This window comes from Lipotes vexillifer, unplaced genomic scaffold (assembly GCF_000442215.2).
Source record: "Lipotes vexillifer unplaced genomic scaffold, Lipotes_vexillifer_v1.1 scaffold771, whole genome shotgun sequence".
Classification (NCBI taxonomy): Eukaryota; Metazoa; Chordata; class Mammalia; order Artiodactyla; family Lipotidae; genus Lipotes; species Lipotes vexillifer.
The window spans coordinates 157,014-177,962 of NW_006774099.1; the positions used below are offsets into that span (position 1 = coordinate 157,014).

The 20,949-nt window shown below is 38.7% G+C and overlaps 1 protein-coding gene across 9 annotated transcripts in view; it reads right to left on the reverse strand.

The window, feature by feature from the left end:
• Positions 1-2,093: 2,093 nt before the first annotated feature.
• SYTL2 (synaptotagmin like 2) overlaps positions 2,094-20,949 on the reverse strand; it is a 56,212-nt gene continuing 37,356 nt past the window's right edge. For 2 of the 9 annotated variants that reach the window (XM_007448824.1, XM_007448821.1), the window contains exons 10-19: positions 20,889-20,936; positions 17,385-17,479; positions 14,454-14,573; positions 12,964-13,133; positions 11,735-11,837; positions 9,545-9,715; positions 7,196-7,274; positions 5,360-5,459; positions 3,423-3,628; positions 2,440-2,585 (exon numbers count right to left, since the gene is read on the reverse strand). In XM_007448824.1, coding sequence (XP_007448886.1) covers positions 2,440-2,585; positions 3,423-3,628; positions 5,360-5,459; positions 7,196-7,274; positions 9,545-9,715; positions 11,735-11,837; positions 12,964-13,133; positions 14,454-14,573; positions 17,385-17,479; positions 20,889-20,936 — 1,238 coding nt within the window. Of the gene's footprint in view, positions 2,586-3,422; positions 3,629-5,359; positions 5,460-7,195; positions 7,275-9,544; positions 9,716-11,734; positions 11,838-12,963; positions 13,134-14,453; positions 14,574-17,384; positions 17,480-20,888; positions 20,940-20,949 lie in introns of all 9 variants that reach the window. The other 7 variants (XM_007448827.1, XM_007448822.1, XM_007448826.1 and 4 more) reach the window with 7 other exon arrangements.

A 20,949-nucleotide genomic window follows, 5' to 3' on the forward strand; every position in this document is an offset into this window, starting at 1 on the left:
TTAGCCTTCCTCTTGTAGCCAGGTGAGATTAAAGCTTTTATAGATTTTTTCGGAAAAACAATGTGACACGACATCCCCTTGGATGACCCGAGGCAGTTGGAAGTTCTGTGGGCAGATGCAAGGATGGTTCTAGTGTCCCCTCTGGTGTTTTGGGGACCTGGGGATGGGGGAGGCAGGCATTCCTAGTCCTAGATGGGGAGATACTAGAACCCATCTCATTCATGCTTCATAGCTGGCTGGATGCTGGCAGATGGCTGAGCAGGTAACTGAAAAAAGGGCTGAGAAAGTAGCTTGTACTAAGAAGTGGCAGGAGCTGGAACAGGATTTGCACTTCTGCTACGGCTCCGGCCGATCTTGGAGATGTGCCTCCTTTCACCTCATCTTGTCCCTCCCTGCAGCCAGAACAGGAAGAGGAAATACAGCTAGATTAACCACCCTCCTAAAAGACCTCGAGAGACAATGAGGGAAGGGCGTTGTTTTAGGTTAGTTGCTCTTACTGGCCAGTGGGTCGAAGGTTCTAGCATCTGTTTCCGGGAAAGGAGGCAAGCACTCCCGATGTTTTCAATGACATTCGTTAGATACCTGTTGTAAGATCTCACCCTCCCCTCACCACCCAGGCTTCCCCCAACCTATATTAAATCAGGGCTTGTTTTGAGATGGCGAGCTAGTGGGGTTCTAAGGGGGAGTAATGCTTTATGTATCAAATGACCCAAACATGTCTTTGTGGAAAACTTTAAGAATAAATGTTAATGTATCTTCAAAGCTTTTCAACTACTTTTTTAAATTTTTTTTTTTTTAATTTTTGGCTGCGTTGGGTCTTCATTGCTGCGCGCAGGCTTTTCTCTAGTTGCGGCGAGCGGGGGCTACTCTTCATTGCGGTGCGTGAGCTTCTCATTGCGGTGGCTTCTCTTGTTGTGGAGCACGGGCTCTAGGCACGCGGGCTTCAGTAGTTGTGGCACATGGGCTCAGTAGTTGTGGCTCGCGAGCTCAGTAGTTGTGGCTCGCGGGCTGTAGAGCACAGGCTCAGCAGTTGTGGTGCGTGGGCTCAGTTGCTCCATGGCATGTGGGATCTTCCCGGACCAGGGCTCGAACCCGAGTCTCCTGCACTGGCAGGTGGATTCTTAACCACTGCACCACCAGGGAAGTCCCTCAACTACTTTTTAAAAATAAAAGTTCTACTCTTAATAACACAGCTGAAGCTTCCCATTTAGAGGAAATGATGCCCAGAGTTGCAGTAAAGACTCTGGAGAAATATTAGCCCAAAAGTTCTTTAGCCTTGCTAGGGAATTTAGATTTTAGGGTTCTTAACATAAAGTATTTCATTTAAAACAAGAAGTAAGATTAATTTGACAATTAAATCATATAATAATTTATTCTAAGGGTTTTTACAAAATACTTTATGAAAATTATACAAACACAGGAAGTACAGTATAATTTAACAATTTACATTCTAATTAAAACTTTGTTGCAAGGCATGTCTGAGACCACTCTCATGCTCTTTTCATATAGTAGAGTTATAAGAAAAACAGAATCTCATATATGCAAGTTTTTTGTTTTACATACGGCACTCTATTACAAAATACAGGCTTGAGACTTATCTTAGGAGAAAATTAAGCCCAAAACTAAATTCCACCTATGGCCGGTGGGTGGCACCAAAGCACATTTGGGACGTTAACACTGGGAAAAGGGAAAGTTTCTCAAGGCAAAAAATATACGCAGTAAATATAGTCTCATTGCCCTAACATGGAATTCCATTTTCAATAGAGATTACAGAGCAAATAGTTTTCTTATGAACAAATTCTTTATCATCACTGATATTCTGCCTTTTTTTCCCCCCGTAGGAGTATCTTTCAGTCACTCTGCTACAAACCAACATTTCTTCAGTTCATGCAAGGGTTTTCAATGATCAAGTGGCAGGCCCTTCTAACTGTAGCACAAAACTGTGGTTTGAAACACATGGTGGTGGGACTTCCCTGGTGGTCCAGTGGGTAAGACTCCACGCTTCCAGTACAGGGGGCATGGGTTCGATCCCTGGTCGGGGAATTAAGATCCAACAAGCCTTGTGGCACGGCCAAAAAATGAAAAAAAAGAAAGAAACACATGATGGCAAATTGGAAAACTCTTTTCATTAACAACACCCCACATTTAATTATTTGTGGCAGCTTTTTCTTTGAAGCAGCAGCAATGGTTTGATTTTGTTAACTTTCTCAAACATCTTCTTTAATGTTGGAGTCACAGACACATTACATGTTTCGTTATCATTTAAGTCTCTTGGGCCTTGTAACCAAAGAAGTTCATGCAGGTTGACTTTAACATGCTGTGTAGCATTTGTTATGGCAATAGATAGAAGGTGAGGATCTCTGTCTACATGGTAACATTTTTAAGATCAGATTCCACGTGTTTAGTAGTTTTCAGTGGAGGAGCCAGTGGACTTTGGGTTCACTTGGAAATCTTGGCAATCAACAGCATTCTAAGAGGCAGGGTTGCTTCAATCCAAGTGTTGGGGGAATTTACCATCTTTTCCCAGAGAGCAACTTCCTCTGAAGTAGAGTCCATCCAATCCACTTCAGTACCATAGCTTTTCCCTGGAAAAAAAGGGAAGCTTTGCATTTAGAAAGGAATAGCTCATTGGGAAAAAACTGAGTCATGCCCTAATTATAATCACCAATGGAAACAGCTAGGAAGAGTTTTAACATCACCAGGAGGGCAGAGAAAGAACTGTTTAACCATCTGAGATATCCAATAATGGGACCCACCACAATTGGGATTATTCTCATTACTCTCAGAGTAATGATTTCTCTTCACATCCATAAAAAAGTTAGATGAGAATCTGTCAGGTGCATAAGGGGATAGTAGGGAGGATTCCAGCATTGGGCTGGAAGTGACAGTAGGTGATCTCTAGGGAAGTGTGGTTACAGCTTTAGTGTCTAACAGACTCGATTTTGAATCTTGGCTCTGCCACTTATTAGCTCTGTTTCTTAATTTCTTGGAACATCAGTTTCTCTGGGGCTAACATTAGAAACAACTCATAGAACTGCTGTGAGGATTAAATGAAATAATGCAAACAAAGCACTTAGTACAGTGATCAGTGCTCCATAAATATTAGTTACTATTATTATGCAAAGCACACTTTTAGCCATGAAGGGCCATAAATGTTTTTTCAGGAAAGAGTAGTGATGAAGGCTTTTCTGGTTTCCCCCACAATAACTTAAGCTCTGTGTGGACAGACATTGCATCCCGTTAATCTTTGTATCCAGAGTCCTTGGCACACAGCCTGACATTCCTTCACTCATTCATTTCATTATACTTAACAGAAACAATATCTGTTTTCATTAGGAAGAAGCAAAACAACAAACCAACCAATCTCTAGTGTCTCCAGAAGCATTTGACTCACGGAGAATTAAAAATGTAACAAATGTTACCTGTTCCAAAGCCAATCCGAAGACCTCCCAAAAACTGGTTGGTTAATTTGTAATGGTCCCAGACGGTAAGCTCGACACAGGCTTCCGTCAGGTCCCCCGGCCTGAACCCATCATACACCATGGTGTGGTTGAAGACAGGGTTGGTGGTTTTCCCCACAGCTCTCGTCTTCTGGCGACTTTTCCTACTTGTATCTGGAAGGATGGTACTACGAAAGGAAACATTATTGTGAGGGCATTTTAATAAGACAGTAAACTCATGCTTTCAGTGTGCTTCAGCTACTGAGGATTGGCGAGAGGAAATGGAAGAAAAAAAGAGTGTAGAGAGATGGTGATGGTGATGGCGATGGTGGGGGCATCCTGCTGGAAAGACTCTCTGCGCCAGAGTGGACCACACTTGCTTGGAATCCTGACTCTGCCACTTAGTGGCTGTGTAGTATAGGAAGTTGACTTAACCTCTTAGACACTTGCTTCCTCATCTATAAAATGGGAATGGTGATGCCTACCTCAAAAGGTTAATAGTAGAATTACATATTAAGCAAACAACTTAGTTCAGTACCTGCACTTAGTGTTTACTATGTAGCGATTGCTTGAGGATTCCTCGAAAATCTATTCCTGATTATCTGTGATAGCCTAAGAAATCAGTCTTGTACAGAACTGCAAAAGAAGAGAAACCTCTCCAATTTGCTAGATTTGACTTTGGGAATAAATTATGTTACATATTTGCAATTATTTATATTTACTTTATGGTAATAAGTGAAATTAATTTAACCTACCATGTCTCTTGTGAAGGCAAGAAGGGCCGGGACTAGTCTTGGAATGGGAGACTAAACTGAGCTGAAAAACTTATCAGTTGACATCTATGAAGAATATGTATAGGGAAAATCATAAATAAGGTCATATAAACTTAAATAGCTACAACTGGCCTTCTGGTAGAATCTATATAGATAAAATTAGTCAGAGAGAGTTAGGAAGGCACAGTAATATCTGTTTAGTTACTATTTACTAGATGCCAAGCATTTATATTACAACAGAGAAAAAGGTTGCAACTTAAAAACCCAAATTGTCTTAAGCTCTTATGAGCTAATTATTAGTATGGGTCTATTTAGCAAATAACTTCCCAGATATTTACAGACTGATGCAAAAGGCCTTTTGCAAATGGGCCACAAAACAGATGCTCCACAAAGGATCCAAGAGGTGTGGCATCACCATTAGCCATTTCATAAACTCTTTAGTATTGGATATTGTCCTCATCAGCAGATGTACCTCCTAGAAGACATTACGTATCTGAGTATGTGATCTCTGGTTTCGACTGAATATATTCCCTCTTATCTTTATGATTTTAAAACTAAATGAAGTACTTTCCTGGTGGTGCAGTGTTTAAGAATCACCTGCCAATGCAGGGGACACAGGACACAGGTTCAATCCCTGGTCCGGAAAGATCCCACATGCTGCGGAACAACTAAGCCCGTGCACCACAACTACTGAGCCTGTGCTCTAGAGCCCGCGAGCCACAACTACTGAGCCCGTGTGCCGCAACTACTGAGGCCCGCGCGCCTAGAGTCCGTGCTCCGCAACAAGAGAAGCCACGGCAATGAGAAGCCCGCGCACCACAAAGAAGAGTAGCCCCCGCTCACCGCAACTAGAGAAAGCCCGCACGTAGCAGCGAAGACCCAATGCAGCCAAAAATAAACAAATAAATAAATAAATAAATAAATAAATATAAATTTATTTAAAAAACCCAAAAAGCAAAAAACTAAATGAAGCCTTGGAGGGGGTTCGTGTCAAAGATCCCTCAAGCTCAAGTCGCCACTGTCTCAAGTTATTTTATTTATACTACGAATGATGACTTTCAGCATCACAGATACAGAAAAGTAAAACCAAGCAGCAAAGGCCAGGCTATTGTAGAACTGAGGGTGGAGAGTTATCAATGCTGTTACCATTTAACAAAAGAATTTAGATGGCTGCCCCTTAGCAGTGGTAGATCAAGGCATTCCTTCACCCAGATGTGCACTTCTCCAGTTGTAGGAAGCTTTTTACCTGTAACAGAAAAAAGAGAGAGAAAATGAAATTCCACTGCCATTCCTCTCTTGGCAGTACTGCATCCAAAGATGCCAACCTAAAAATGGTCTGACATAGCGATGCTAGCTAGTGTTTGACCATATGATCCTAATTGATTATATCTGTTCTTAACTATATCTTTCATAGTCTGGCTGTACTGAGCTCAGAGAGCTCTATGAAAATAATTTAACTGAGTCCAAGTACAGAGTATTACATCATTCTTTTTGGGTTTTGCTTGGCTCAATGAGATCAATTATAGATATTAGGTATGTGAATCATCCATTTACAGTTATATTCAAAACTACTCAGTGAAATGCATATACCTTTCAAATATTAGTACCAATATCAATCGGTGCTGATAGGAGGCATTTTAAACGTATTTGAGTTTAGAGTAACCAAAACAGGTACTGCTTAAGGTATAGTCACTCTTCTTGTTAAAAGTAGTTACAAATTTTATAGGACTACTGTATAGACACACATAATAGCCAGTATTATGGACAGGGAATTACTGAGAAGTTGGCTTAGTCTGAAGGTGTTGTCTAGGTTGGGTGCACATGGGTGGAGGAATACTACCGTATATTTCTGGATGGGTGGGCCCAATCAGTCAACCAACCAGTATTTAATGAGCATCTATTATGTGCTCAGCCCTACGCTAGGAATGTCATTGGACATACAAGGAATACAGGAAATCTATGTCCTTGGGAGATGTTTACAGTTAAGCTAGAGAGAGAAAATCAATAAAAACTATAAAAATGTAATATAAGAATGAAATACAAAGTTATTACTGTAATGTTCGAGAAGATGATGTGATCAGTGAGGGTAAAAACATTCAGGAAAAGCTTTAGGGAGGAGATGGGACTTCATCTAAGACTTGGATAGGCTACTGAAAGCACCTGAGTTTGCAGCCCCTGATTTCAGTCCTAACATTCATATGGATTCTTAAGGAGGACAACTTGGGGAACTGTGTGGGAAATGAGAGGGGGGTTAGCACTCATTTCCTGACAGTCTCTTGCTCCTTAACTGTGCTGGAGAACTGAGGCCCTAACATCAAGGGTGCAATTAAAAATTTTGAAGAAAAAGCTTTCTCCCCTAATGAGACCTTGAGAGTAGAGGACAAATGAGCTCTAATTTCTTAGGGGCTTCATATGAATTCTCCCAATTCCCACCTATGGGGGAAAAAAACACACCAGTTCCATTTGGATCACAGCACTATACAGGAAAGGCCATTCACGCTGTGGAGGTACAAACTTTTGGGAGAGTGAGGTAAAAGTTAAAACAAGGGCTGTAAGCTGGACTGAAAAAAAAATGAGAATTTTTCTCATAGAAACAGAAAATAGAATGGTGGTTACCAGGAAGGGGAACCTGGAGGGAAGGGGAAGAAGGGAATTGTGGTTTAATGGGTATAGAGTTTCAGATATACAAGATGAAAAAGTCCAGAGATCTGCTTCACAACATTGTAAATATACTTAACACTACTAATGGTACATTTAAAAACGGTTAAGAAAAATTTTATGTTATGTGTTTTTACCACAATAAAAAAAAAGAAAATTGTGTAGTTTACAACTGTGGATTGACTCATTCGGTCTATACGATTACTAAATTAGTAAGTTTATTTAGGGCTTCACCTTTGAAAAAATCACAGAACTCAAAGAAATCCTTGAAGAGGGGAGACATAAGGTTAAGGACATAAATCTGGACAGAAAACCACTACATACCAGGCATTGGCTCTGGGACATACTGGAGAGCTAACTTCATTTCACCTCTGTTTTCTGCTTCAAAGGCAACTGGTGCTGTCTGGAAAATGAAGGAATGTCAGCAGGTATGAGACACAAACCATTTACCCTGTTTGTTGGTGCTCTGTTACGGGACCATATCTGCCTCATTTCTCGGATTAGGTATCACTCATGAGTGCCCTGGATTAAAATTTCCCTCCTCATCAGAGCTAGACTGTTGCTTTTATGTCTGAGAAAGCTATATTGTGTATCTCTGCTGGGTACCCAGAAAACATTTCAAGGCCTTTAGTTCAGAGAAATCAGAATGGCTTTCTTGGAGACAGGAGAGGTGTTCTGGGATGCTTTGGTTTTTATAAAAACACATACATTTTTTCAGTCATTCGGCCAGCACATAAAACAACTTATTTGTATTCTCTTTCTTTGAAGGAGTAAGAAGAGTCGGGGTGGGGGGCGGGGGGGAACAAATATTACATTTTCAAAGCTGCATTAACCTAATTATTTTAGACCAAATGAGGAGATGCCTGTAAGAATAACAAAGACTGAACAATAATTTTAAAGCATATCTATTATAAGAGAGAGAGAGTTCTACTTTCAAATTCTGGTCTTTTAGAGCCTTATTTCCAAAACATGGCTACATGTCGGAAACATAAGGGAAGTCAGTTAAAAATGAGATGCTTTTGACAACTTCTGAGGAATTCTCATCTAGCAAGTCATGGGTAGACCTAGAAATAAGTGCTTCAGGTGATTCTCATGTGATATTTTGGAATCATCTCTTAAGTGGAACTGTTTTATTGTGTAGATACTTAATAATAGCTTGTATTAATTGTATGTATCACTTGCAGCTATGATGGACTAGCTGGGATCACACCAACACTCCCGGCGAGGATAAAAAAAAAACTGGATTAAAAGAATCTATTTGAAGGTGATGAAGAATTATTACGATAGACAGGACTCAAGTGGACAAGATGTTGGAGCCTGACATTCTCTGCTTTCCACTTTGAGGCATTAGCTGATTTTCGAGTAGTGCCAACTGAGAGCACAACAAGCCTAGCAGAAAGAGACTAAGAAGCTGAGCAGGGCTTCTCACAGTGCTGGGGAGGCAAAAACTGGACAGCTAAGGAGAGATGGTCTCAGAAAATACTCTAGACCAGTAGTTCTCAAAGTATGGTCTCCAGGCTGGCAGCATCAGCAATGCCTGGGAATTTGTTAGAAATGCATATTCTTGGGCCAGATCTTACCAAAACAGAAATCCTCGGAACAGGACCAGAAATCTATGTTTTAGTAAGTCCTTCAGGTGAATTGGATACATGCTAAAATTTGAGTACTACCTAGGTTTTTCAGTTGCAACCCATGAAAGACCACAGTCTAGGAATATGGGCAAAGAAAAACTAGATCAGACCACGTGAAAGCTGAACCCCAGCTTCTAGTCAGTTCATTACCAGACTAGATTAAGGCGGTGTGTCCCTACTCTGTGTGTCAGATGCAAAAGTAAACCCTCTCAAATTATCCCTAGTACTTTTCATACGCAACGTCCAGCACGCAATAAAAAATGAACAGGCGGGCTTCCCTGGTGGCGCAGTGCTTGAGGGTCCGCCTGCCGATGCAGGAGACGCGGGTTCGTGCCCCGTTTCGGGAGGATCCCGCGTGCCGCGGAGCGGCTGGGCCCGTGAGCCATGGCCGCTGGGCCTGCGCGTCCGGAGCCTGTGCTCCGCAAATGGGAGAGGCCACAACAGGGAGGGGCCCGCAAAACCCAAAAAAAAAAAAAAAAAAAAAAAAAAAAAAAAAAAAAAAAAAAAAAAAAAAAAAAAAAAAAAAATGAACAGGCATATCAGAACAAAGGACCAAATGACCAAACTAAGATAAAAAATTAGATAAGAGAGACTCACAAATGTTTAAGATATTGGAGTTTTCAGATACACACTTTAAATAACTTTGATTAATAAATTCATAAAGATAATGTGAAGATGGAGAATTTTAGCAGAGAAATGGAATCTATACAAAAGAATGAAATGAAAATGTAAATCTGAAAAGTATAATTGAGGACCTGTAGATGGGTGTAACAGCAGATTAGACACAGCAGATAAGAAAATTATTGAACTAAAAGATAGGTTAGCAAAATATAGCCAGCCCAAAGAATAGAGAGGAGAAAAAAAAAGAATAGAAAATATAGAAAAGAACATAAGAAACATATGGGACAGAGTGAAAAGACATAATGATCCCAAACTATGGGTAAGCATTCTGAATGAAAATGCAATTTTACAGCAGCTCTCTCCCTTATCCTAGGCCCCAAACCAACCAACCAACAAACCAAACAAAAAACTCTGCACTTACCTTCCGCCTTAGAGGGTACCACTTCAATTGTTTATTCTGTTTGTTATCCCAGTCCCAAGTTTCCAAATCAAGTTCCACTTCCCCTAGAAAACTATTGCGCTTAAATGTATCTCGATGCCAAACAGACAGGTTCAGTTTCTGCGTCTTTAAGATTTGCCTGTCGATTTTATACTGCAGGTCAAAGAAGGAAAGTAAAGTGGTAAATAATATTATTTTATGCCAAAGTTATGACACAGAGATGAAGAAAAAAGTCATCTGTGTAGATCAGATTTCCTCATCTGTTAGGTTTCAAGTCTCAAGAATATTGCAAAGTCATCTTATTCTAAGTGTCTTGTTTCAAAGAGCTCAAATTCATCTTTCACAAAAGCTCATTTTTCTTTCCCCCTCTGGAAAAGCAAATGATGGCTCAAATATCATAGCCGGTAATAGCTCTCTAAAAACAAAAGCCAATTATTCAATTTTTCCTGGATGTTTTTAGTTCTAACTAGATATAACATAAATCAAATTCAGTCTAAAAATACAAATGAAGTTTAATCCAATGGTCTGTTTTCTACCTAAGGACAAAGTATTTTTTTTTAATAGACTTTATTTTTTAGAGCAGTTCTAGATTCACACAAAATTGAAAGTACAGAAGAGTTCCCATATATCACCTGTCCCATATACATACAACCTCTCCCACCATTATCCTGCAAGGACAAGATATTTTTCAAGAAAAGATCAACCTGTTTTTTGTTGGCATCCTAATAGTTTTAATCTAAAATGTAGTCAATCCTTGATTATAGATAATCATGGAAGGGATAATAGTCTTTCTAATCTAAAAATAACCTCTATTTGGCTTTATGATATACTACTTGACTGTCCATTTTGGTTGTAGCAGACTTGCCTTTCTCTGAGTTTACCATTTAAACTAGCTGGCTTTTCCTGAGTATAGGGTTGAAATAGCTGACCTAGAAATAGCTAGGGTTCTGAAGTATATCATAGTCAAATCATGATTAAAAACTTGCTACAGAAATTTCACCCATGGATGACTGAGGGTTAATTTAATTTTGCTCCTTTTCTCAGAGGATAACCAAATACTTGGACAGAATTTTCAGAAAGAGGGAATGAATAATCCTTCTCATATTTGTAGTTTTAAATAATCTGTTACTCATGACTAAGGCAGCATAATAAAGTTTGAAGGAAAAAGGAATGTGGGCATTTGAGCCAGGTATATTCTTCATTCATCTATCCATCCATCTATCCTTCCATCTATAAACCTTTTTTAAGTACGTATACCAGACACTGTGCTAAGAGCCAGCATTTACTAAGTGTTTAATGCATACTAATTACTTCATACATATTGGTAGGTAGGTACTATTCTTATCTCCCTTTTGCAGATCTGAAATGTAGATGGGTTAGATCATTTGCGTAAGGGTACGCAGTTTACAAGCAACACAGAGTTGGTCCCTGCCCTCGCGGAACTTACAATTAAACCAGTAGTTAAAGTGCTGAATGTTAACACAGCCTATTGTAAAACAAGGAGACTGAGGCAGCAGACAGCAGGGAAACTCAGGGGTTAAGGACAGCTTCTCATAGGAAGAGGCATTTCAGGCTGTGGGAAGTAGTTATGGACAGAATGTGGGGAAGAGTATCCCAGTCTGAAGGAACAGAAAGTCCCGGCAGTGTGAGAAAATGTAGTTCCTCCAAAGAACAGAAAGGAATCAGGGTGACCTGAAGAAAGACTATGAAAGTGGAATGATGAGGCTGGAGCTCAGGTTATCAAGGGAGTGGTACGCGTGTTAAGATGGGTGTACTTGACCCTAAGGATAACGGGAATCCTCAAATATTTTAAGCAAAGAAATAACATGATCAGAATTAGGCTTTTATAAGATTGTTTTGGCGGCAATGCTCAACTTTATCAGCTGTGTATCCTTGAGCAAGTTCCTTTATTTCTCTAAGCTTCATTTGCCTCATCTGTGAGACGCAGATAATACTATCCCCCTGGCAGGGTATGGAGGGCGTGCATGAGATAATGCATACAACAGTCATGGTGTATCATCTCATACAAAGCAGATTCTCAGAAAATGGTTATTCATTTCCTTCTCTCTTGGTGACTGACTTCCTCTGTAGAGATACTACCCAAGATGACATGGCCTTTTAAATGCATAGGTCACCATTTAGGATTTCCCTAGATAGAGAGGTCATAGATACCCGCAGTATCTCATTATACACAGGATTCAACGTTTTCTTCACTACAAGCGTTTTCTTCTTGCCCATTTTGCCCTTGTCTGGTAACAGATAAGTCTTTACATATCTAAAAAGAGAATTGAACAGACAAGAAGGTCAGAGAAAATAAAAGTGATGTGTCTACCTCCATTTTAAAAAATGCATTGGAAATTGATAGAAATAATTATTTCATGACACTAGGAAAAGCAGTATGTAATAAATGCTCTCACCAACACCTTTACGCTTAAGCTTTTAAAGTGATTTCAGTGGAATTGATAATTTTATATTGTTTTGAAGATTTTTAAGGGATATTTCCTGAATTCCTTTCTTCCTTTGACCTTAACTAACGTGAGGCAGGGGGAAGACGACAGACCTCTAACGTGATGCTCAATTCTATTGGCTAGTTTCCTATTAAGAAAAGGCTTTGATGCTTGCAGAATTAAAAAAGTTTTTGTGACTGTCTCTTGAAAAAAAATAATCTGGTACATACCTTATCAAGCCATATGAATGTTTAAAAAAAAAAAAAAAAAAAAAAAAAAAAAAAAAAAAAAAAAAAAAAAAAAGGCTATTAAGCCCAGTTCCTTTTAGGATTGGGCTTATGCTAGTAGCAAAATAATTAAGAATCAGACTTCTGTATAGGGACAAGTAGGGAATACCATTCAACTTTGTAACTAAACTGAAATGCAATTAAACCTGTGATTTCAAAGATGAGTTGGTAATTCCCCCTAAAGTTCTATAGAATATAATTTAAATATGGAAACTGCCTTATTCTAGAATCTTAACTATTTCTGCACCGCAGAGCATTATAAAGTATGTCCCACGTGTCCCTAATCTTAGAGAAAGTTTGAAAGTGTGTGGAGAGAGATTGGGGCTCAATCCATCATTCCTCATTTTGCTGCTGAATTTATGTAAACAGTCGCGTATGTTCTCTGTCCCTTGTTTCCTTATCTGTAAAAAGAAGGAATCAGGACAAAATGACCTCAAAGGTCCCTTCCAACTTGAAACGTTTTGTGCTTCTCTGATATTTTTATAATTTAGTAGGTTTGGCATATGAATCTATAAAGTAAACAGCATTTCCCCCCAACTTTTTTTTCCCAAACGTTCCTTTTAACACAGTCACACACATACCCTCCCTTCAATTACTTTCTTTCCTTCCCAATTTCTACAAGATTAAGAGTAACTAAGAGAAAATAGTGACTCCAAAATGTACTTACGGGTCCGAACGCTGTTTTTTAATATCTGCTGCTGCTAAGTCTTTACACTGGGCCACAAAGACATGCAACTCCTTCAGTGAGTCCACATAGTCGATTGCAAACTGAATATTTCCCTTCACTTCCAGATTGCCAAAGTCTCCACTATAAACACTCATCACACTGCCGCTCACCTGAAAGCGTCGGAAACACGCAGTGTTTGTCTCTATCTCATTCTTGAACCCAACACAAGGATCATGGATGTAATCTTTGCTTGCCATTATTTCTCTAGTTTGCACATAAAAGCAGTTAATTTAATATGGCATCAAAAAAGCATACCAACACAGACAACCTGACATGATATACGTGACATGATGACTAGTGTTTGACAAAAATTGCCTCTAAGAGACATAGATGAAAAGTGAAATGCAAAGTGTTTTAGATGCTGACTCATTTCAAAGCAGGGTGATTTTATGGTAGGGGGCATTCAGAGTTCCATTTTCAGGCATGCTTAGAATTTAGAGTGTTAAAGAAAGAGGATGTGAGAAGCCTCAGGCACACAAATCACAGTGACACACGGCTCTATCAAATTTCCAAGGCACTAAAAAGGAATTTTACTATGTTACCCATCCGCTGAATCTAAGAAAATGCTTACTGAGCCATACACTTTTAGAGGTCAGGAAGGGCAGAAAATGGATGATTGATGAAGGAAGTTTAAAGCCTTCCCAAGGCCATACATTTGATTGTCATCAGCAGAAATTCAATTTAAATAGATTTTTTTTACAAAGAGTTTGAAAAATGCAAGGCTAGTAAGAATTTAAGCACAGATTTATCATTTGTTTAGCATACCCGGTGAGATATGTGCATGTGTACATATATCAGAGATATTTGGATAAGTGTCTGTGGACATATTTACATATATATTTCTACACACATCTTGCACGCACACACAAAACTACCTCACTTTATGAAAGTTCTGTGTAAAGTCAAATTCTCTAAATCAAATCTGAGCAACTACACTTAGGGAGCTTTCCTTTGAAAACTCCATTCTGAATCCCTCTATGGGGCAAAGAATCGCCTCCCCTATTCTTTTACGTGAATCAGTACTTTCATTCATCAGAATAAAAGTCTTGCTAAAAGACAAGGTACTGTGTGCTATACCTGCACACAGTATATAAATGCATATCGGATATAAGCATACTTTGTGATAGTTACCCCATGTGTTGCACAGAAAAATTGAGTGGTTCATCTTGTTGGTAATTTAGGTTTATTTTTTAAGTACTTACATCCAAAACACCATATTTATTTATTTTGGATATGAACTCTCTTGTGATTAAAACAGACAAAAAAGGAAGATTTGGCTAGCCAGAAGCCAACTGTGGGTTAGAGAAAAAGCTCTCATGCCCCTGGAATCTGAGAAATACAACAAAAGGCCCTTTTACAGTAGCAGGAGCATGGTGGAGCAAGGTTCGCAGAAGCAGAGGGATATTAACATGAAGCCTTTGTTTACATACAGAAGACAAGGACGTCATGCCAGAGGAGCTGCTAAGATTGGTTAAAGAGCTCGGGCTCTTCTTGTGTCTGCTGAGCTGGTAACTGCCTTCTGATGTTGTATCTGTTTCTCTGTCATCACTCTACAAAACATCATACAATATATACAAAATTTAAATTCAGAATGAGTCAAGATCAAAATCTGTTTAGATAAAGATAATATCTTGGTATCCCACTGATCTATGACATTTTCCAAGGTCAAAGTGCTAACTGCCAAGGAATGGTATTCAAGATGGGGTGGGTGGTCTGCCTTGGACCTCATCGTAGGAGAGCAGTGGTTAGGTACTGAAATAACAAAGCGATTTTTTTCACCTACAAGGTGGCGATTTTTTTCACCTACAAGGTGCATTCTCTTAATATTATACATTTATATTGCTTGGAAAACTTTGTTGATACATGTGAGAAATTAACTCTACCTAGGCAATAAATGGTCTAACATTTACTATCAAATCATGAAATGTCATGCCTAATTCCTCTCGTTAACATAGGCTTAACTTCCCTAAAAATCAATAGTGTCTCATTTTACTCGAGACACTATTAAACTAGGGAAAACAAATGCTAATCTGATCTGTGTTTCAAGTTTTTTATACATATGTATATATGTGTGTATATATAATTTTAAACCACCTCTTAGGTATTTCTATAGTGCTATTGTGCTTATCTTTTGTGTTGCTATAGGGAAGTATACGGATTTGTACATTCTGCCCACATTAGATTTTAACAAATACAAAAAAAAAAAATAGCAACAAGATACTTATTTTAAATATGTCCCAGGAAATATTTACCTGGGTCAAGAAAGCAAAGTGACAATAATAAATTTTATTATATTTTGATCTATAGTTTATTAGATGGTAGCTTTAAGAATTTATGCTTCAGAATGAGTTCCTTTTGGGGTTAGAGAGTTTATGGAGCAGTTCAGTGGCTCCTGGGGTTAGGGAAACACCTTTATGGAGGAGTGATTAGTTCATGCCAACATATTCCAGGGCCCATGCAATTACACGTCAATATAACAGATGCCAATCCTAATGCAGATTAAGAAAAGGGTTAAAAAATTATGATTTATATGGATGAGAGAAGAATCCTTCCTCAAGGGTGAAAAAAAAATCCATACATTTTTCGTGAAAACACTGATTTTCATAAAGTCGGTACTCAACAAATGTGACTGACACTAAGCCTCAAAGGGACAGTGGACAAAGAAGCCTCAAAGGGACAGTGGACAAAGAAGCAATGCCTGATTTCATCCCACTTCCTTTAACATTCATTTAATGTTAAAGGTACTTTCATCCCAGGTACTTTGAAAGGTGAAATGACGCAGCTTAATTTGGCGTCTCTGATGTACAAACTCAAACAATTTGGACTGTCTTTTGTGTGGAGCAGTGAGGCAGCAGGTTAAAACTGAAGAGAGGAGAAAAATAAAAAATCAGGCCAATCAGGTATCATTGGCCTCTCAGATTATTAGATGGTTCATTCATATGACCAACCAAGACCAAAGCATATCCACAAAGGTATAAAACCACAGGAACTCCACGAGGTGCCTATGCTGGCCTCCAGCTAATGAGTTAGTTTCAAAGAATGAGTGATTCTTTCCAAAGGAACTGTAATGTGGGCTCTTAAGCATATGCAAGGGCTGAATACTTGCAGATACAGTTCATCTGAGGCTCAAGAGTAGATAGAACGGTGCCCAGGCGGTGGGGGAGGAGGGAATGTAATTTATATATTGTCCAGAGCTTTCCTTACATTCCACCTACTAAGAGAACACTTAAGGATGAAGCTTTTATTTCGCCATTAAAAATCAGACCAAAACTGCAAACGGGAACAGCTAACATTAAGGTACCCTGTGACAGCACTGTGCTATGTGTTTTCCCTGCACTATCTCACTGACCCCTCACAATCTAATGAGGCAGGTACTAGGAAAGCACTCAGGGAAGCTAAGGAAATTGTCCATAATCACGTAGCAAATTAGTAGCATGGCCAGAACTGGGAGTGCCTAACCTCAAAGCTCAGGCTCCTAACTAGCTGGCTGCAAGAACATGGAATCTTAGTTAAGTCACAGGACCTGAGTTCAAATCCTACATCTACTTTTTAGTAGCTGTTGGATTTGGGCAAAGTTACTTAACCTCTGCGAGGCTCTTTCTTCTTTTATAAAATGGAGAAATTTGTACCTACCACACTCTGTTTGTGAGAGTTAGACATCAGAGCGAATATCAAGTGCCTGGTACTTACTAGGTACCAAATGAATAACAGGTAATAGTCATGTTCTTACTTGAGACACTAGGTATAGTAGTTAATAGCATGGGGGTCGGATCCGGGCTCCAGTGCTGGTTTAACCCCTTTCTAGCTGAGTGAGGTTACCTTACCTCTCTTACTCTCAGTCAGTTTCCTCCTCTGTAATATCTGAGGATAATGATGGTGCCCACCTCCCAGGGTTAATGGAGGATTAAATGAGATAATGTATGTAAAGTGCTTACCCCCGGTTGATATCCTTAAAGTTTGCTATGTCATTGTTACTTTACTATTTTAACATATGCTTTCAAGCTAGTCATGCTCCCTAGACTTAGCTTTCACAAATCAACTGTACTCTAAACTACAGAGGAGCTCATGCCAACATTTTTCTGCTGGATTTCTTATTTTGTACCCACTTTGAAACAAAAGTCACATTCCCAAATCTATGCACTTTGACTTCACCACCAATAAGAGTTACCGTATGAGTCAAATGAGATGTGCCCTGCCTTGTTCCAGGACTAACAACACTACCTCTATTGACGTGAGAGGCAAAGGTCAGTCCTGCTGACCTCTTCGGTCTCTGCTATGGCTGAATACAGACACACCAACCTTGGCATAGCAAATCCACCTATTTGGTTCCATTGTTCGGAAGGTACAGAAGACAAACTTGCCTCATCTTGGAGAAATGCTGGAACAGACTTGCTCATCCTTTTGAGTTTGTCAGGGTGGGAAAACTGATTATCAGGCTGTGACGGCACTGTGGAAACTAAACAGTAGCATTTCCATTCAAAATTATCCTCACAGTTGTCAGACAAACATAAGGCATAAGTTGAAAACACACATTTCTTTCGTTTTTGTAAATTGGTTAAAGGCATAGTAGTTCACATGCACAGGACCACAAGGTAAGCCACATGCAATTATAGAGAGAGAACTAGCAAGGAGTTGAACCAAATAGAAAACAAAAATTTAAAAACCACTAGGCTTACTGGACTGCAGGACTGGATTTGAATTATACTGAAACCTACTACCAATGTGAATTGGTTTTAACTTCTATTTTTTCACATTAGAGCTTTGAACCACAAGATCTGTACTTTATTGGTTCATCTCCTTGAGATATATTACATTTTTAACATGCTGCAGGCTGAAAAACTATTTCATCAGATAGCAAGGATCTTTGTACACAACTCAGTCGTAAAAGTTTTCTGGCTATTGAGTGTCTAAAAGGAGGTTGGTTTCTTTAGTGATTGTTGGGATTACCCGTAAGAGTGTTTCGCCCTCAGAAAGTCGTGAAAGACTACAATTTCAAAACAAATTATTTTTTGAAAATGGAAATTACTTAGATACCTGTCAATTCAGAGAGTTTTCAATAGAGATATCCCAAGGCAAGTTTGAATGGTTCAATTTAAGATACTCTAAGAATTTACTATGAAAATGTAGCATATGGTTTCTGATACAGTAAGTGTATGTCTGGAAGTCACGATAAGATGATGAATTCGCTTCCTCATTTGTGTAACTCTAGTTAGAAAACTTTCTTCTTCTTTGCCTAAGAATGACAATGTCTCAGCTTTTCTCATAGTGAATCAGAGCTTCTGTATTGAATGGCTTAATATTTTTCAAGGCACTTAGAACAGTGTCTGGCACATATTAGGCTTTATGTAAATATTTGCTAAACAAATAAACATTATCTGATAGGAAATCTTTAAATTATCTTTTCAATGTGATATAAATATACTGACTTGACTTTCTCATTGAAAGAGATACTAGGAAAACAGATAAATAAAAATCAAATTGTATTTCTACATATAACTCAAAAGGCTCAAATTTAGTCCTGAGCATTAGCTAAATTCATCTTTAGTTAAAAGAAATCTAATGAAGGAAGACAGAAACTTGAACTACACATATGAAATATTTGCTCATTCACATAATAGTTCTCACCTAGCTTTAGGCTCACAAATGCATCAAAATACATTTATGGTGTCTCACAAGATGAGACCTACTTTAATTACTTCCCATTAAACAATAACACACGTGTGTGTGTGTGTGTTCAGGTGACTTATACTGAAGCAGTATAAAAGTAGATCCCGCAAGGGCACAATGTAGCCCAATGAGTATGCAAAACTTTTTTTATCATAACACTACTCCCTATTATTTTCAAAAGTATATATCTGTTACTCAAATGTAGTCAGTTTTACACTTATTGGGCTTTAGTTATTTGTGTTTTGATCATGCATTTCATTTTGTCTTGTGGTAAGAATACACTCTTTACTAGAGAAAAGGAATAACCCCAGCCCAGACATTAAGAGTCATCTTGGAAAATATCACAAAAAAGAGAAATTAATTTACCCAGAATTTAGCACATGATTAGCCTATTTCCCTTGACCAATAGCTAAGCTAATTAGGAGGTCACATATGAAGACAGACATATAGGCATACACTGTCTATGCCTATGTTTTGTTTTCACTCCTCAAGTTAAATGTTGAACAAAACACAGAAAGATAAACTAGGATGCCCAAACTTAAGCATGCAGTTGCCAGTTCAAAAGCAACTGGAAAAGCCTCTTTACCCAACACCCCTGAGGGACAGAAGTCTTGTTTCCTCTGCAGCAGCCAGAGAGAGAACACACACCAAGGGCTGAAGCCTGGATTGCCTTCTTTCCTAGGTGGTTCTTAAGAATTTGTCAGGTCATGTCCCAAAGCTCAGCTCCTTCATCTCTGGCAGGAGAACCTCATGAGCAAAGTTTCAGATTTCAGATGAGATGTCACAGCTTTCAAGCACCAGCACTTCTCTACCTAATGGCTCCTTCCTTTGGCTGCTCTACTGTTTAAGAACCATCAGCACATCCAAAGACTGTTGGGAAACTGTTATTAAAAATTATGTGGACTCCTGAGGGCAGGTGTGTGTATCATTATCTTCAACCCTCCAGTGCCTAGGATTATGAAACCACCTCAGACAGGGACGTCAAGAAGACACACATGCATATCTGCATGCTTTGCTAGCCTCCACAAACACCTTTTTAATGCACTATTTGTACTCAAGACAATAGTCACAGTTAAGAACAGCAGTCTTAAGATTGAACAGAAAATGGTAAATAATCATTATCTTTTCTTCATGGTGGATATTAATTAGTTGATGCATACTAGCTACCACAAGTGTACATACATTTCTTTCTTTTTCTAAATTGAAAGATAGTTGACATACAATATTATGTTGTGTACTAATTAATAACTTGACATTTGCATATAAAAATGATCACCATAAGTCTAGCAACCATCTGTCCCCATACAAAGTTATTACAATATTATTGGCCATATTCCTTACGCTGTATATTACATCCCCACAGCTTTTTTATTTTATAACTTAACCTTTTCCCACCCACCACGCCCCCCAGCAACCATCCGTTTGTTCTCTATATCTTTGAGTCTGTGTTTTTTTTGTTTTGTTTTGTTAGATTCCACGTATAAGTGAGATCATATGGTATTTGTCTTTCTCTGACTTATTCCACTTAGCATACTACCCTCTAGATCCAACCATGTTGTCACATACCTTTACGACTTGAGATGCAGATGTTCACTTGCTTTATATATTGAACTACACTAGAGTTTAGTTTTGAACCTCAGAGCTTTTATAACCCTGCACGTTATAAAATTTGCTCCTATAGATAGTGTAGAGAGGCATATATGACCATACTACATACTAATTGTCAAAGTACAGTTCTTTCTTAGGTCCAGATACATTATAAATTGCTTCATGTCTATAGCCTTGCGTAAAGGCCGTAAGAGATCCAGTACTCCAGACCATACTGCAACATAAAAGCCAAGTGATATTAGAAGGTGCCAACTTCATTTTAAGTAAAGATTCAAAAAGCAGAGAGACTGGCAAAAGTATAACAGTACTGAGCAATAACGTGTGTATATATATAATACATATACATATGGATACATAACAATTCTAAATATATATAAATATCCCTCAGTGGAATCATGAATTAATCTTTCAACACAGATAGTAGTAAAATATTTTTAATAAAACCCTTGTCAGAATGAAATAGTTTTGTAAGCTGCAAGAGTTTAGTATAATAATAAATGCTACATTAATGGGGTTAGTTATTTCAGCACATTTGACACCATGTAGAGCGGCAACATTCAGTCATTTGTGAGAAAGATCCTGCTACTCACTTCCTGGAATGCATTCATTTGTATCTGGTTCCTGATCTGCTTTTTGATCTACTCGGAAGAG